Consider the following 15,934-nt stretch of genomic DNA (forward strand, 5'->3'; position numbering starts at 1 on the left):
AATTAGTCTATTTGGAAAAGTTTAGAGACAAAAATAGAATTTTTGCGACATTAAGAAGACAAACTTTTGTAATAGTTTAAAGATGAAAATACCAACATGGGTTGGCTCAAGTGGTAAGCAGCTTGTGTCGCTTAAGCAAAGTCTCGGGTTCGAGACCTTGTGTATGCAGAATGCCCTGTTGGGAGACTCACCCACCACAGCCAGGTGTGCGACCCGGGTCGACCAACGGATTAGTCGGGGCGAAGCCCCGGATACCGTGGCAGGCAACCAAAAAAAAAAAAAAAAAAAAAAAAAAAGATGAAAATGATATTTTATCCAAAAAAATGTCTATTGATATATTTATTTATAATAGGGACATAATCGACATTTCCACTTAAATATATCACACGCAAACAGAATAGCATCCGCTATCCTGTAGTTTCTCGGCTCGGACAATGCTACTACGCTTGTAGAGAAGAGAATAGAGAGCGCAATAAACAGAGGTAAATAAATATCATACAATGCCCTCCTCTTCTTCTTGATCACACCTCCTTTATTTCTTCTATTTCATGTCTCTCCCCACCAAACGCTCAGCCACATCCACCACCTCCAACAACAACAACTCTTCTTCTTCTTCTTCTTCTTCTTCCAATACCAACCCCAACCCCACATCTCCTCCTCCCTTCTCCGCCATGAAAAAGGCCAAATCCCAAGCCGCAGCTCTCGACCCCAAAAACGGTCTCCACCACCAAGACTTCAACAACAGCAACAACAACAACAGCGATGTCGTTTTCGACCCCTCTTCCATGTCCGTCGACGACGATTTCAAGCCCCACGACTCCTCCGCCCCTTCCCCTTCGCCAGCTCCGCCTCGCGCCGTCGCCGCCAATTTGTCCAGAAAGAAAGCCCAGCCGCCTCAGCCCCCTAAGAAGCTTGTCATCAAGCTCCTCAAAGGTTTCTATCAATTCCATCAATTTTTTTTTTTAGGGTTTCAAGGTTTTTCATTTTTTTTTTTTTGGCTGAAAATTCTTTGATTTTGATTTGGATTTTTATGCAATTTTACTTACTTTTTTGGATCTGGATGCTGATTCAACAACCTTATTTCTAATGCAATTTGGTTAACATTGGTGCATTCAATTTTAGCTGAATTTAGGGCACTCTATTTTCTTAATAGTTCAAACATGAAATCACTAGCTTCTCGGTCATCTCAACTGTGGTTGCCTATTGTCTTACTGAATCTTCTTGTAGTTCACCACATAAGTTCACTATACATGGACTTTGGCCTAGTGAAACAAATAATGATAATCGGAAAAACCAAACTGCACTGAGCCCTACCTCAACGATTGGCCCGATTTGGAGTTGGCGCCTGACAGGTTTTGGAAACATCGATGGAACAAAAACACCGCCGGTGTACTTATTCCAATGTCTCCACGTATTTGAACACTACGTTGGCACTGAAGAGAGTGGGTCTGTTCATTGCTGACATTAGAAAAATTATCTGGGGGGAAGATTGGGTTTCTTAGGCAGTGGATATTTCCTAAATTGGGTTGTAGATAGACGATTCGTCCTCATAGGAGTGGGAATGTGGCCATTGCTAATAAATGCACAGGATCTTTGCCCTCACACTAGACATCAAGGAAATGGAATTTACCTCATAAATACTAAGGCTCTAAGCTATCGCTACAAATTAAACAATATCGTTGCAGTGAGATCGTAAAGCCATTGAACCACAAACTGGATTTAGACCACACTTGTGGTGCATAAAGGTACAGTTGGAGTGCTGCAAGCGTTGGACCATGCTTCTCGAGATTAGCTTCTGCTTTAACTTTCAGGTGGAGCTAAGACACTATCCAGATGTGCTACAGAATGTTACAAAGCATCGTCAATGTCACGATGATGTGATTTTTCCAAGTTAGATCTGGTCTTGGCATATTATTATTATTTTTAACTTAGTGGAAGGAACTATTTAATTCTCTTGAACCCTCAGGTTTTTTAAACTCCAAGTGGAGGTACTGCTGAGTGTAATTCTCCTAATTGAATATATATATTAAGCGCTCTTAAGCTCAAAGCGTGAAGCCCCAAGGCTCCAGCACTTTTTGACTTGGACCATGCTTTTGGAGATTAGCTTCTGCTTTGACTTTCAGGAGCAGCTCAGACACTGTCCAAATGTGCCACAGAATGTTACAAAGAATCGTCAATGTTACAATTCTGTGATTTTTCCAAGTTAGATCTGGTCTTGGCATATTCATTTTTGTCCCTATTCTGCAATTTTGTGTAGTGGTGTGTAACTTGTCGACGTTTTCAACCCCTCTTCCATGTCCGTCGACGATGATTTCAAACCCCACGACTCCTCTGCCCCTTCCCCTTCTCCAGCTCCGCCTTGCTCTGTTGCTGCCAATTTGTCTAGAAAGAAAGCCTTGCTGCCTCAGCCGGCCAAGAAGCTCGTTAGAGGTTTCTATCTATTCCATCAATTTTTAGGGTTTCTGATTTTTCATTTTTGGCTGAAAGAAACTCTTGGTTATAGGTTTAGTTCAGCTTCGATTCTTTGATTTTGCTTCGGATTTTTATGCAATTTAGTTACTGGATGGAATTTGTTGGGTCTGGATGCTGATTCAACAACCTTATTTCTAATGCAATTTGGTTAACATTGGTGCTTTCAATTGTGGAACTTATTAGCTGAATTTAGGGTTTTTGGCTCTCTATTTCCTGAATAGTTGAAAGTTGAAACATGAATAACTACTCATGGTAATAGTATGCTTCTTGGTCATCTCAACTCTGGTTGCCGACAGTTATTATCAGCTAGTACTTCAGTGGCCGCCAACCTATTGTGTTACCGTCAACTACTGTTCCTCTTGTAGTTCACCACATAAGTTCACTATACATGGAAGTTGGCCTAGTGACACAAATACTAATTGAAAACCAAACTGCACTGTGCCCTTCCTCAACTCCCTGATTGGTGATCAACCAGGAATGAACCAACTGCTCCCGATGTTGCTTAAGGAATGGCCTGATTTGAAAGATTTGGAGTCACCTGACAGCTTTTGGAAATATCAATGGAACAAACACGGCTGGTGTACTTATTCCAACGTCTCCACATATTTCAACACTACGTTGGCACTGAAGAGAGAACTGGATGCCGAGTTCCAAAGTTGGGGGGAAAATGTGGGTTTGTTCATTGCTGACATTTTCCAAAATTATTTGGGGGGAAGATTGGGTCTGTTAGGCAATGGATATTTCCAAAATCGGGTTGCGGGAAGAGTGGGTCTGGTAGGCAATCTCCAACTTTGGGAAATTTTGCCATTGCTTGTAGATAGACGATTTGTCCTCATGGGAATGGGAAATTTTGCCATTGCTTGTAGATAGACGATTTGTCCTCATGGGAATGGGAATGGGAATGTGGCCATTGCTAATAAATACACAGGATCTTTGTCCTCACACCACCAGAGGTCAAGGAAATGGAGTTGACCGCATAAATACTAAGCTCACTACAAATTAAACAATATTGTTGCAGTGAGATCATAAAAGCCATTAAATCGCAAACAGGATTTAGACTACACCAGTGGTGCATAGAGGTACAATGGGACTGCTGCAAGCGTTGGACCATGCTTCTCGAGATTAGCTTCTGCTTTAACTTTCAGGTGGAGCTAAGACACTATCCAGATGTGCTACAGAATGTTACAAAGCATCGTCAATGTCACGATGATGTGATTTTTCCAAGTTAGATCTGGTCTTGGCATATTCATTTTTGTCCCTGTTCTGCAATTTTGTGTATTGGCGTGTAACTTGTCCTTCTTCTTCTTGTTGTTGTTTTTTTTTTTTTTTTCAAACTTAGTGGATGGAACTATGTAATTCTCTTTAACCCCAAGTGGAGGTACCACTGGTTGTAATTCTCCTAATTCAATATATATTATATTGTCCAAAAAAATTTTCACCTATCAAAAAAAAAAAATTGTCTTAAAACTTGGATCTTGTTAATGGGAAGCGCAGCATTTAGATGCATGATGTTTGACATGATCTGACTTAAGCAATAAGTTTCTTATGAGGATAATGTCAGGATACAGTTAAATTTATCTGTATTGAAGTAGTGGGTTTAATATTGTGGCCCCAAATTTAAAGCTATTGTTTGGAAAGACTTACCTATAACGCAGAGAGGGTTCTCATTCTGCTCTGTTGGCAAATTCAAACAGCTAATTTTGAGGATTTGAAATAACAGCTTGAAGGTGTTATTTAAAATCCATAAAATTTGAGGTTGAAATTCTAAATTTATCTCAAGTGTTCTAAAAAGTATACCAATAGAGTGAAATGACTTGTAAGCTTCTAACATATGCTGTTTTTGGACAATACTTGTGTTATCTACACATAAATTACTCTGTGTTTGATAAGCTTGATTTTGCTGGGTTTAATATATATGTAAGATATTCTTATTAGGTATTGTTATTATTGTCATTGGTTTTTTAATCAAGTATTGTTTGTGATTAGTCGAGAAATGTGCAACCTCTTCTTTTTCATTTGTCTTTTTTAACCTAGCTTTAATTTGACATTGGTTTCCATGGTTTGTGATGGAACTATTTTGATAAGTTTTAATTTGTTTTGGCCATGGCAAGTTAATTGGTGTTGTTTTAATGGTTCTTTTGTTGTGTGCTTTCCATGTCATGTTATACCTAGAAAAAGTAAAGCTTTAAAAAGTTGTATGTAAGCTAAATAAGAAGGAAAAAAGCTATGGCGAACAAGCACATATATGTTTCACTTGCTAATAAAATTGTGAGAGACCAACAAAAGTCATGTTGAAGTAGAAAAAAACTAGTAGCCGTGGAGCTTGGAATCCAAAAATGTTCTTTACTTTCACTATTATATGGAAGAAGAGGGACTGATGTATTTCCTTCTTCATTTCCCCTTTTGTTTCTCTGAAGCGAAACCAACACTGCCTGCAAATTTTGAAGAGGATACGTGGGCAAAGCTGAAATCTGCTATATCTGCTATATTTTTAAAGCAACCCGATCCTATTGACTCAGAGATACTTTATCAGGTGGAGTCTGCTAAATCTTTCTCGCTCTTTGTTTGGGATTCAGATACCTTTTCCAATGTAAAATTTCTCATGCATTCTGATTGCTTAGCTAACGCATTATGTTGTGTTTAGGCTGTTAATGACCTTTGTCTACACAAATTGGGGGGAAATCTTTATCAACGGATTGAGAAGGAGTGTGAAGCGCACATCTCTGAAGCATTGCAATCCTTGTTTGGCCAAAGCCCAGATTTGGTGGTTTTTCTGTCACTTGTTGAGAGATGCTGGCAGGATCTTTGTGACCAAATGTTGTTGATTCGTGGTATAGCCTTGTATCTAGATAGAACATATGTAAAGCAAACACCTAATGTGCGATCATTGTGGGACATGGGATTGCAGCTTTTCCGCAAACATCTTTCATTATCTCCAGAAGTTGAGCACAAAACTGTCACAGGCCTTTTAAGAATGATTCAGAGCGAAAGGTAAATATTTATTCTTCTGAAGATATGCAAGCCATCATACATCTCCTCCAAAAGGTTTTTGATATTCTTTTTCCTTGGTTCTTGATGCTGTTTGTAGTTGCATTAATAAGTGTTTTAGGTGTTTACATGGAGGTTCTACAGAAGTTACACATTTGGTTTCATAGGTGCTAGCATTCTCATTTGAGCCTTTATGGTCCTTTACTTTCCTCCAGTTATTAATGATGCTTATTTTTTGCATCTCATATATTTTATTAATCTTAATGTAGTGCTTGTGTGTTAGCAATCAGTTATTGTAACTTAAAATTGATTTTTTCTATTTAGAAGTGCCTAAATTTTAAATTACAGCAGGGCTGTGAGATGAGGTTTGGTTATATGAACTACTTATATTCATTTTTAGGAAGTGGCAAAAATGACATTTCTCCTACCATCTTGGGGATTTGACAGAAATTCACACAGGCCCCTGACACTAGTTATGGGAAGGATGTTCTTAAAATTGTCTTCACTGAAAGGTGGATATAAATTCTTGTTGGCAATGGTTTAGAAGCTTGTAAACCTCAAGGAAGATGCCAAAAAAGAAAAAGGTCCTCCAAAGGCGATTACACAGTTATGGAATGGGTCATAAGAAGATTAGTTGCTATTGAATTTACTCTGTCAATGCATGTAGTATATATTTTTCTATTTCCGTCCTCAAAATAAATAGGAAACAATTTTGTGGGTGTATTTATGAATATAATTTCAGCTATCTTTTTGCTTATGTATCTCTTGTGATTTGTTGATGGTATATGAATCGCAAAATGAAATGATTTCCTGTATCCAGCTTGATGCATGTAGGGATGTGTTGTCAAGAAAAATAGGATTTTCTTTGTAAATATAAGCCACATTTATAAACATCAAATGTTATAAGCATCTAGCCAAAGAAGTTAATTCCCTAAATTAAAAATACAAAGTTGAAACTTAGGGGGTGTTTGGTTTAGCCATTTTCATCACTCAATTCTCAATTTTCACCACTCAATTCTCAAATTTCGTGGGCCCCACCTCAGGTTCTCTTGTTTGGTCTCTTTTTTCTTTTCAATTCTCATATCTCATTACTCAAAAAATTGAGTTATAGTGATGGAAATTGAAAACAAGTTTTGTTAGTTTTCAAGTTATAAGAAATGAGTTAAGTGACAAACCTGTAAAAAATTTCAAGTCAGTGGGATCCACACAACTGACCGGTCACTATCAAGTCAGACACAGCACTAAACTCATTTCATCTCTATCAGTAGAGGAAAACAAACACACTATTCACCTCACACAATTTTTCTGCTCATCTCATCTATGATCTCTTCTGATCTCAGTCCAACAGTTGTTTTGTTGATCTCAGCTCAGGTGAACATGAATCTCTCTCTCTCTCTCTAATTTCACTTTCTCTCTCTTGTTCTCTCATCTCTCTCAATCCAACAAACCTCTCCAACTCAGCTCAGGTGAATCTTCTTTGTTTCGGACCTTGGTGGGTTCTTGATGTTGTGTTCTTTGGGTTTTATGGTTAAAGTTTTTGTGGGATTTTATGGGTTCTTAAGGTATTTTTCTGGGGTAACAGCTGCACAACCATGTGTAGAAACTGGGTTTTGATTCAGATGTTTATGTTCAGAAATTGGGGTTTGATTTAGATGAACAACCATGTGGGAATATGAGTAATGCACGTAAGTTTTTTGATGAAAGTCCTCTTTTGGAATTGGTTTCGTGGAATTTGATTTTTGGCAGGTTATGTACAGGTAGGGAATGTGGAGAATGCCAAGTCTATATATGAGCTTGGTAAGAAAATCAAATTGAAAAAAATACAAATAAAAAAAACTTGCAGCAAGTATTGAAACTTGGCGGAAAAATCAAATTGACAATATGATTTGCTTCTAAAATCCCATGCCTGATGGATGGCTGTGTCTTTCACTTCTTCCCTTTTGTTACTCTTCGTTGGTTTCTGAGATGTAATGGAGTATAGGACCAGTCACACGGGTGAGTTAAAGTAGAGGACAACATTACCGTTCTGACTAAACAGTAGAGGACAGCAAGTTAACTTAGCTTTTTTAAGAGAGAAAGCCAACTGGATTTGGGATGCCAAACTTGGTGAGAATGAGTTATGAGGAAATAGGGAAATAAATATGAGTTATGAGTTATAAGATGTGAGTTATGAATTGTGGGTTATGAGTTATGAGATATGAGTTTTGAGGGAACCCAACACCCCCTTATCATCTGATTTTTGGAATTCCCTACTTGGTGAATTCCTGATTTTGGTGCTAGGAGTGTAATGTCTGCATAATATCAGTCCAAGATAAAAAAGATTCTTTTAGCGTCAAGAACTTATGTTTGATTTGTATAGAGCCAACTCCTAGTTGTCATGGAATTCTTCTTGTTGAAGGCCTGGCACTTCAAATTTCTCTATGGCATCATTTGATTGTTTAATCATCTTAGAAGAAGTCGACCCCTTAGAAGTCTGATTGAAAAATTCCATGACAAGGTAATGTTTTTATGCTGGCAATTTTCTAGCATGTTCTTTTCCCCTTATGCTTGTAATAGTCATCTTTATGGTCAATGACTTTCTATTTTTCCTGTTTATTTTATTGATGGTTGGATTCATTACCGTATGAAGAAGCTTGACATTTCAACTTGTGATTTGCTGTTCTGTTTGGTATTTCAGATTAGGTGAAGCAGTGGATAGGACTCTCCTTAACCATCTCTTGAAGATGTTTACTGCATTAGGAATTTACGCAGAAAGCTTTGAAAAGCCATTTCTTGAGTGCACGTCTGAGTTTTATGCTGCTGAAGGCATGAAATTCATGCAGCAATCAGATGTTCCAGATTATCTGAAGCATGTAGAGGTGCATATTCCCCCCATCCCCCACCCCCCCTCTCCCAGTTTTCCTTATCTATCTTCCAACTATAAGTAATTCTCTCTTCTGTATAATCCTTTTTGCTGTATTGTATTGTTAGTTGACTATATGTGTAAGTCACTTGAAAATGGTTTACTGAATGACAATTTTGATCTAGTTTGCCATCTGATTCTACATTACATGATTTCTGTTAACTTTTGAAGATATGTAATTATTAAATTGCTGCAGACAAGGTTGCATGAGGAACATGAAAGATGTGTACTCTACCTGGATGCTTGTACAAGAAAACCACTAATAGCAACTGCAGAAAAGCAACTCCTTGAACGCCACATATCTGCCATTCTTGATAAGGTGTGAACAAGGACATGACTCTCTCATTCTATGCGCTGTTAATTCTTGCCTTCTCTATATAATTGGCCAAGTTTTTCATCCTTTCTAAACCACTAGGCTTTTTATGCTCTTTCCAGGGTTTCATGATGCTAATGGATGGGCACCGTATTGAGGACCTTCAGAGGATGTATTCACTGTTTTCAAGGGTCAATGCGCTTGAATCACTAAGGCAAGCGCTTAGCTCATACATCCGCAGAACTGGGCAGGGCATTGTCATGGATGAAGAGAAAGACAAAGATATGGTTTCATCCCTTTTAGAATTTAAGGCTTCGCTTGATACAATATGGGAAGAAAGCTATTCCAAGAATGATGCATTTTGCAACACCATTAAGGATGCATTTGAGCATCTCATCAATCTTCGTCAGGTAATAAGTTTCCCATCAGTCTTTCATGTTTCTCTTGTTGGCTATGTTAGTGATAAATTGAACAAAATGGATTATCTATTGCATAGTTGTGGATAGAGAAGTAAAATCAAAGGAATAAAAAACTATAGAGGTGAAAGTATGAATTTTTTTAATTAGTGAGTATTAAGTTCTAGTTAAATTTAGAGTTACTAGAAAGCACATAACTTCATTTTGGGTGCCATACCTGTGTCATACTTGTGTTGGATACTTGATACTCTTGGGACACTTTTGCATGTGTGTTCTAGCCATGTCCTATGCAGGACATGGCCGGGACACAAGAACAAGAGGAATCGAATACCCTTTCTCAAATCAAAGATAGTATTCATGCTCTGAAAGTAATATTTCATTTGAAAATTAACAAATATCTTTATTCTTGGTTTGTATTCTAATTTCTAAACATCCTTTAATAGTCATGGACTTGCTTTATTATTCATTATTATTCTTAGATTGATATATATTTAACATTATATGAAAAATAAATGCTTAATACTATATAGAAAATATAAATAAAAATATTTAATAATTATTTAATAGACATGTCCTGCCATACTTTTGTCCCATTTTCTCAAAAATTGTTGTGTCGCCGTGTTGTACCCATAACTGTCAATGCTTCTTAGTTAATAACACTATTATCATTATTCTTTATTACCAACCTTGGGATGAGATTTAAATTGATAAAGTGCTATTTATGTGCTGTTAACTCTTCCCCTTCTCTCAACTTCACTTGAGAATTAGAAACCCAAGGGGTTGGTCTAGTGATTCCCAAGGCCTTATGAGATCTATGAGTTCTTGGGTTCAAAACTCCTAGCCATCATCTTGGGGCCACGCCCAAGGGATTCTTTGTAATTATCTGGTGTGTGTTAGATGGGGGATTATACATACTTGGGGAAATAGTTAGATGCTTGAAGAGTTTTGGACACCCCTATTAAGGAAAAAAAAAAAAAAAAAAAAACCCTTTATAGGATAATTATATATATAGCAGTGTTGTTAAAAGCGTTGAGCGCACTTAAGCGCAAAGGCCTCTTGGAGCCTAGGTGCAAAGTGCAAGTGCGTGCTTGATCGATGTGAAGCAAACATTTAAAAATAAAAAATATTAATGGTCAATACTACAACAATTAAGTGATCAATTAATCATATAAATTACATTAAAACATTTTATATAATTTATATAGCATTTTTATAATTCTCTTGTGCTTTACAAAATATATGCAATCATGATATTTGATGGCCATGATTAAAAAACATGGTTGAATCAAAATAGAAGTATAGAACCAAAAAGGCAAAGGCTAAAAAGTACTAGAATGTTAAGTAATGTTATCTTTGCCTAACAAAATCAATGCAAATATGCAATGCAATCTTAATCTACATAATCATCATGCTCATTAAGCAAGATCCTCATTTAGCAAGGGACATCATTGTCATTAAGCAAGATTTGAAGTTGAAGCACCTAAAAAAAAGAATGTTAATTAGATGATGCATTTATATGGTGAATTGGTTGACCATATTTTCCTTCATTGTCTAGTTGCTATGGATTTGTGGTCTATGGTTTTGAGTTTATTTTGAGTAAGTTGGGTTATGCCGAAGTCAGTTATGGGGCTCCTAGCTTGTTGGCAAGGTTGGTTTGGTCATTTGAAGATAATGAGAGATCCATATCAGACCTCAAGTTATTTTTCTTTAGAACCTTTATGGATTGGTTGTCTGCTTTACGAAACCAATATTTCTCTTCTTTTCTTGAAGTTCTTGATTTATGTAATTTTTGTACTTGATTTGTTTGGCCCCTGTACACTTCCTATGTATTAGGGTGTCCCTTTTTGATATCAATAAATCTTATTACTTATAAAAAATGATGCATTTATACGGGATTTATAAACATAGGAACCAGAATAGCCAAAGTGTGGGAGACTAGCAATTCCGGATTAGCTAAGTTCAAGTCTTTTCTGGATTAAGGACAACTATTTGTGATCAGTGTCTATCCATACCAATTTTATATGTACATTTCACTATCTATCTATCCACTCACACTCACATTTCACTAACAATACAAATCTGTCCTACAAGAATTCATAATTTTTATATTAGAAATTGTTAATACCTATCAAAAATATTAGAAATTGTTATTAACAAGATTTTGACGTGCATCCTGCATGCAAACTGTCAGACCAATTAATTCAGTCACTACTTGCCAGGAAAGATACCTAATCTGACTCCAGTAATAAGCCCACCCTACTGGTGCAGTGACCGGCATTATTTGCTTTTTCATAGTTGTATAGCATTCTGCCCAACCCACATCAATCATGCTGCTTTAGTTGTCAAAATATTTGAGTATCCTAAAACAAAACTAAGAGTTCTTGAAATCCCATGGAAGTTTCTCTCTTTCATGGTGGGAGTTGTTCTTGGAAAGATTAATGATTCAGGAAATCCTTTACTTGTTAAAATCTGCATCAATCTTATGTTTGTTTTGTTTTTCTTTTTTATCTATCAAGTCATTATTTCTGATATATTTGTGCTTCTTTTCATAGAACCGACCTGCTGAGCTGATTGCAAAATTTCTGGATGAAAAGCTTCGTGCTGGGAATAAGGGTACTTCCGAGGAAGAATTGGAGGGTACTCTTGATAAAGTTTTGGTTTTATTCAGGTTTATTCAGGTTAGTTTGACTATTGGATTAACTAACAGTTCTATTGTCTGGTAATGGTTGTTTTTAAAATTATTTATGTCTCGTGTTTTTCATCAAAATGACACTGAGAAACATGTCGTATTCTTGCTTATTAATGAAGGGCAAGGATGTGTTTGAAGCATTTTATAAGAAGGATCTTGCAAAAAGGCTGCTTTTGGGAAAGAGCGCTTCCATTGATGCAGAGAAATCGATGATCTCTAAGGTTAAGGATTGATTTTTGGGACTTAAATGTATTTGCTGCATGTTTTTCATCTGTTCATTATGCTAAAAAGTTTTTGTTGCTAGTGCAGCTAAAGACAGAGTGTGGCAGCCAATTTACAAACAAACTTGAAGGAATGTTCAAAGTACGCACATTTGTTAATCTGTATAAATTTCGGGTTTGAAAATTGTCAATTATCAATATTGCTATTAAAGATGATTTCAAAATGTGGGGCAACCTTTATGGGAAAGGCTCCCTTCCAATTCAAATCCTTCAATTTTAATCCAGATGTAAGACACATTTAGGAAATCCAATGGTCCTAAAAAAACACATGTAAATCATACAAAATCAAATAAATACAACATTTCTCACATCTGGCTAAAAATTGAAGGGAATTGGAGGATTTGAATGGGAGGGGATCTTATCCCAACATTTAATATCATCTAGATGATGCGGCCTCAATGATGTGTTGATGTCATGAATGGGATGGCAGCTTTTGTCTGATTTTCCAAATCTGGAAGTTTACACTAGGGTCTTACCTGGTTTGATGGAAGATTTTCCAAATCTGAAGTTTACACTAGGGCCTTACCTGGTTTGATGGAAGAACCCTGTTCATTCCAGGTTTAAGCTATTCAATCTACATATTAAATTACGGATTAGCACCTTGGTCTAGGCCTAACTTTTGGTGGATTTATTATGGGGGCATGTGTTAGCTTGCAATTCTCTTGAGCAATGTAAGAATCATTTAGACATACAAAATTCATGTTTTCACCATTAATCCACATTTAAGATTCTCATGTGACCAAGTGCTTGCATCCTGAGTGCTGGATCAACTTTTTATGATTCTCCAGGAATCGAGACTTTAAATTGACAATAATATGAAGATCAATGCAGCACTGTGCTGACAAATTATTGTCAACTGTGTCGTGTATAATTTGTACTTATAAAAAAAAAAGTATTGTGGAATTTGTATTAGTGTAGTTCAGCAAGAGGGAGATGAAGTGTTGGGTTGACTTTCTACAGTAAGAAGTTCATCATATGAGCTTCTGTAGTCAATTTGTTAGCCTCTATATTATCCGTATCACTTCATTATCATGATTTTGCAGTACGCATTTTGAGCTTTTATCTTTAAAAAAGCTTGGTAAATGATTTTCTATTCCCTGTTAAGAAACACTCACCATATGAGCTTTTATAATGAGTTTTTATGGGTTATTTAATGATAGTTTCTGTGTTTTTTTTTGTGAAAAATTTTCAGGACATTGAATTATCAAAAGAAATAAATGAATCCTTCAAACAATCATCCCAGGCCAGGACAAAACTCCCATCTGGGATTGAGTTGAGTGTACATGTTTTAACAACAGGGTAGGTCTTACTTTGTTCATTATCTTCAAAACTCAATCGGATTTTTCATTCACTTAATATTCCCAAGTAGCTTCATTGGTTTTGGGTGACTAACTGCAGGTACTGGCCAACATATCCGCCCATGGATGTTAGACTTCCTCATGAATTGAATGTCTACCAGGTTGGGGGAAACCACCATATAGCTCTTTCAACTGTAGGTTGTTTCATTGTGCTTCTGAGCACCTGTCTCAATCTTTTCTTTTGCTTGGTGCAATAGGACATTTTCAAGGAGTTCTACTTGAGCAAGTACAGTGGGAGGCGCTTAATGTGGCAAAATTCGCTAGGTCATTGTGTGTTAAAAGCTGAATTTCCTAAAGGTAAAAAGGAGCTGGCAGTTTCTCTGTTTCAGGTTGGTCTCTTTTAGGCCATTATGCTTTGTTTTGCTTTTCAGTACTCTTTATTATTATTGTAGATTTTGCCTACCCAAGTGGACAACTTAGTGTTCTGGTTATATTGTATGTTTTGTGCTACAGACTGTTGTTTTGATGCTCTTTAATGATGCTGAGAGGCTAAGCTTTCAAGATATTAAGGACTCCACTGGAATTGAAGATAAGGAACTAAGGAGGACTTTGCAGTCCCTTGCATGTGGAAAAGTTCGAGTCCTACAAAAGGTTGGTAGTCAAGCATTGCAGGATGCGTATTTAAGAAACGTACTTGTAAAATTGAAGTCTTGGATTATTTATTTATTTATTGGTTAACTATTTCTGCTTTCCATAAATATATGTGCCACAGATGCCCAAGGGTAGGGACGTAGAGGATGATGATTCATTTGTGTTCAACGATGTATTTACTGCTCCTCTTTACCGTATAAAGGTAAATCTGCTTGTATGTTAAAGTAACAACAGTGTTGATTAGATGATCCTGAACTTGCATAAGTCTGACAAGTGTCAAAAGTTAATATGTGAAATCAAAGACTTTCAATTTTGACTTTGGGTGAAAGAACTGATGGACTTTTGAGTTTTGGTTTCCACTCATATGATGGAACATGAAGCTAACATTGCATTGATGGGAGCAGGTAAATGCAATACAGATGAAGGAAACAGTAGAGGAGAATACAAGCACCACTGAACGAGTTTTTCAGGACCGTCAATATCAGGTCAAACCTATGTTTGTGTGACTATTCTATATAGATATATGCACATACTAAATATTATTCTAGATTCCCAATTGAAACTGAACTTTTCTAATATAATTTGTTTTCTTGATAAACCATAGGTTGATGCTGCTATTGTACGAATAATGAAGACTAGAAAAGTGCTCAGTCACACACTTCTGATAACCGAACTCTTCCAACAGGTAAATGTTTTCTGCTTTATTTATCCTTTTCTTTTAATATTGAGGTCTCTACAAAGTAGGGCCCAGGCAAAATCAAATATCATGGCAGGCATGTGCTATTGGCTTCCATGTACGAAGAGAAAATGGTTAATTTTACGGAATCATTGAATTTATGGAACCCCCTTCTGTACTCGGATTAAACACAATGTGATTGATGACCCGAGAGGCATAAAATTGACGGCCCAACTTTTTAAAATTTAAGATGAATTGGATTGTACTATTGATGTGGGGATTTTTTTCCCCCTTTCTTCTGTGAACAGCTCAAATTTCCAATAAAGCCAGCTGATTTGAAGAAACGGATTGAAAGCCTTATCGACAGGGAGTATCTAGAGCGTGACAAGAACAACCCGCAGATATACAATTACTTGGCATAATCAATCTTTTTTAATCTATTTGTAAATGACAAGTGCGGCTTCAGCCTTCAACAAGAAGGAAGACTGCCCCTTTGTCTATCTGTACAGTAGTTTGTAGCTTTCATTTTTGTTGTGTTTAACACTATAATTGTAAAGCATATTTAGTTGCTGTTTTGAAATTCTCTTCCGTCGGAGGACTTGGTATTCTTGATAATAATCGGCACTTTTTGGCAATAGGGTTTTACTGGAATGAATCCGATTGTGGTCAATATCATTTTCCTATCACAATATTATTTTCTTCATATCCCTGAATCAGTCTTTTTCATTTGGAACAGCACTGGCGTCCACACCCTCACACTTTTTTTCGCTGAATGTCCACGCCCTCACTTTAGAGTACTCACATAAAGTGGGCATATAATACTGTACGCCCACTATAATAATGTATATTTACTCAAAAAGTACCCACATATAATGCTGTATACGCCCACTATAATAATATATATTTACTCAAAAACTACCCATTCAGTTTATTTATAATACTGTATGCCTACGTTTTTTAAACATAAATGTACACGATTACTATAACATTGTATTTGAATATTTTATTAATTTTTAATTTTTTTCTCATTAGTTCATCTCTCTCGCTCTCTCTCTCTCTCTTCTTTGCTTCACTGTTGGTGCCAAACTAGCATTGAAAAATGCTATGCTATACTATTATACCATCCCAAAAAGCCACTTTATTACTTATACCATCCCATTTTACAATACCTCCCACATCCTAAAACTCTATTCTTATTAAAATATTATTCTTTAATCTTTTTTTATTATTTCTTTTTAACCAATTTTT

General features: G+C 36.4%; 1 protein-coding gene across 1 annotated transcript; it reads left to right on the forward strand.

Annotated features, from left to right (window-relative positions):
* The first annotated feature begins 416 nt into the window (after window positions 1-416).
* LOC126707499 (cullin-4) lies at window positions 417-15,321 on the forward strand. Its single transcript, XM_050407183.1, has 17 exons — window positions 417-933; window positions 4,890-5,005; window positions 5,117-5,463; window positions 8,138-8,318; window positions 8,559-8,681; window positions 8,798-9,085; window positions 11,644-11,769; window positions 11,900-12,001; window positions 12,090-12,143; window positions 13,254-13,360; window positions 13,460-13,520; window positions 13,617-13,748; window positions 13,873-14,010; window positions 14,132-14,212; window positions 14,415-14,495; window positions 14,615-14,695; window positions 14,995-15,321. Exons 1-17 carry the CDS (start codon window positions 549-551, stop codon window positions 15,106-15,108), a joined length of 2,517 nt encoding a protein of 838 aa, XP_050263140.1. The 5' UTR covers window positions 417-548; the 3' UTR covers window positions 15,109-15,321.
* The last annotated feature ends 613 nt before the right edge of the window (window positions 15,322-15,934 follow it).

Source organism: Quercus robur, chromosome 11 (assembly GCF_932294415.1).
Source record: "Quercus robur chromosome 11, dhQueRobu3.1, whole genome shotgun sequence".
NCBI lineage: Eukaryota > Viridiplantae > Streptophyta > Magnoliopsida > Fagales > Fagaceae > Quercus > Quercus robur.

What these genes read in the sequence shown, in the direction of transcription:
- LOC126707499 (XM_050407183.1), top strand. Translation starts at nt 549, where the DNA reads ATGTCTCTCCCCACCAAACGCTCAGCCACATCCACCACCTCCAACAAC. An exon ending in ATGAATTGAATGTCTACCAG is followed by an intron (nt 13,521 to 13,616) that starts GTTGGGGGAAAC and finishes TTGGTGCAATAG; the next exon opens with GACATTTTCAAGGAGTTCTA. An exon ending in TGGCAGTTTCTCTGTTTCAG is followed by an intron (nt 13,749 to 13,872) that starts GTTGGTCTCTTT and finishes TTTGTGCTACAG; the next exon opens with ACTGTTGTTTTGATGCTCTT.